We start from the raw sequence: 2,249 nt of genomic DNA, 5'->3' as shown, positions 1-2,249 counted from the left end.
AATTAAAAAATTGTGAAATGGTGAAATTGTTGGAGCAGAAATGAGAAAGAAAAAAAGGAATGAATTGAAACATTTGTATTTGGTGTATAGACCGAAATTGATTGTAAAAGGAAACTGTAGGGAAAAGAAAATTGTTTATTATATCTCTTTATATCTTATTATATCATGTATGTGTAATTTATATATATCCGATTACGGATTGATAAGTATGCTGTGTGAGATAGCAACCTGATGTATTTAGGCAGCATAGATGAATAAAGTATTTCTCTCTCTCTGTTTTATTAATTTTTTTTTTTTTTTTTTTTAGTGCTTTTGGGCTCTTGGTGCTTGTTTTGAAGTTGTTCTTGCTTTATTGGTTATGCCAACAATGGGAAGACCATGGCTTCTTTTTCTTTCTACTGCTCCTATACTGGCATTTACTTTCATATCATCAGTTAGTAGTTTTTGAGGAATTAATTAGTTTTGTTATATCAATAATTAAGATTATTAATGTTATCAAATCATTTATATATAAATTGATGAACTAGTAATTTCAATACTTGAGATATTAAAAAAAATTTATCTCAAGTTTATTTTTTAAATTAATTGGTTACAGTTTCTCAATTTAATGATTTTCATAAGTACTTCTATAATTTTTCATGTTTCAATTATATAAACACTTGTATAATTTTTATTATGCTTATGGTGTAAAATAATTTATTTTTTTAGTTTTAGTATCGTGCCTTAATCTTTTGCAAAATTGAAAAATCTATTAACTTGTTATTAATCACATATTATGCCAGAGCTCAAATCATTTGATATTTTATGTTTCTATAAATCTCAAATCATTTGATATTTTATGTTTCTATGAATCTCAAATCCAGTTTTGAAGTTAAGTTGTCAAACCGGACATTTTGTAGAATTATTCTTTAATTAATAATTCATTTTTTATTTAATTAATTTTATTAAATAATAGTTAAGAATTTGTAATTTTTCTTTCATTCAAATAATATAGAATTGAATGACATTAAAGAACTTGTTCTTATACAATTTATTGTAAGAAAATAATTTTTAAAGACTATTTTTTTTTGTAGTTTCTACCAGAGAGTGCACGTTATCATGTTGCATCTGGTGAACCAGAAAAAGCATTGGAAACATTGCAAAGAATAGCAGCTGAAAATAACAAGCCTATGCCAACTGGTCGCTTAGTAGTTGATGATGCTGTTCAAGAAAAACAGGGAAGAGCTAAAGATTTACTTATCCCTCAGTTACGTAGAACATCTGTTCTTCTTTGGGTTATCTGGTTGGTATCTAAAAATGCTAATATATTGCAAATGATTTGATATAAACCGATGGAACATTTCTTACAGGACTGCATGTGCGTTTTGTTATTATGGTGTTGTTTTGATGACTACAGGCTTGATTATTAAAAGTCATGGACAATGTACAATAAATGAAGATATTAATGCTACTGTTTCTAATTGTATGGCAGATTGTACTACTCTTAATACTCAGGATTATATGGATTTACTTTGGACTACCTTTGCTGAATTTCCTGGTAATTATATAATTGCTTTTTGCATAAATTAGTTACTCTTTTTTGAAATTTATCTATATGGTAGGGTATATAATAAAGAGCTTCATAAAATATTTCTTGGACTAAATTGCAAAATTTATTTTATTATTTCGTATTTTTTTTTTTTTTACATACATTTTTAAAATGTTGAAAACTAATTTAAGTGGATATTAATAAATCAGTAAAATTCAAAATACCCTCATAAAGGGGGGAGACCCTCATAATAAAAATGGTGACGACCAATGTAGTGGTGAACGAAGAGAAAAAGGCCGCGAGACCCACATAATAAAAATGGCGGCGATCAAAAAACAAAATGGCGGCGATCAAAAACAAAATGGCGTCCGGGTAGACTCAGCCTCTTCCAAAACCAATATGCCTCTCAAACAGCATAAAAACAATATGGCGGCCGGGTAGTCTCAGCCCCTGGCAATATGGGGGTGAATGAAAAGAAAAAGGACGCGAGACCCTCATAATAAAATAGTAGCTATAAAAAACAAAATGGCGACCGGGTAGACTCAGCCTCTTCCAAAACCAATATGCCTCTCAAACAGCATAAAAACAAAATGGCGGCCGGGTAGTCTCAGCCCCTGGCAATATGGGGGTGAATGAAAAGAAAAAGGACGCGAGACCCTCATAATAAAATGGTGGCTATCAAAAACAAAATGGCGGCCGGGTAGACTCAGCCTCTTTCAAA

General features: G+C 30.2%; 1 protein-coding gene across 7 annotated transcripts in view; it reads left to right on the top strand.

Moving 5' to 3' along the window:
• LOC106691475 (synaptic vesicle 2-related protein) overlaps positions 1 to 2,249 on the top strand; it is a gene marked incomplete at its 3' end in the record, with an annotated part of 41,172 nt that overhangs the window by 29,916 nt on the left and 9,007 nt on the right. For all 7 annotated transcript variants that reach the window (XM_067050529.1, XM_067050531.1, XM_067050528.1 and 4 more), the window contains 3 exon segments: positions 308 to 433; positions 1,074 to 1,282; positions 1,350 to 1,537. In XM_067050529.1, coding sequence (XP_066906630.1) covers positions 308 to 433; positions 1,074 to 1,282; positions 1,350 to 1,537 — 523 coding nt within the window.

Source organism: Halyomorpha halys, unplaced genomic scaffold, assembly GCF_000696795.3.
Source record: "Halyomorpha halys isolate HHAL.00 unplaced genomic scaffold, Hhal_1.1 Scaffold2390.1, whole genome shotgun sequence".
Classification (NCBI taxonomy): Eukaryota; Metazoa; Arthropoda; class Insecta; order Hemiptera; family Pentatomidae; genus Halyomorpha; species Halyomorpha halys.
The sequence above is the reverse complement of the archived record's forward strand: the minus strand, read 5'-3'. Positions and strand labels throughout refer to the sequence as shown.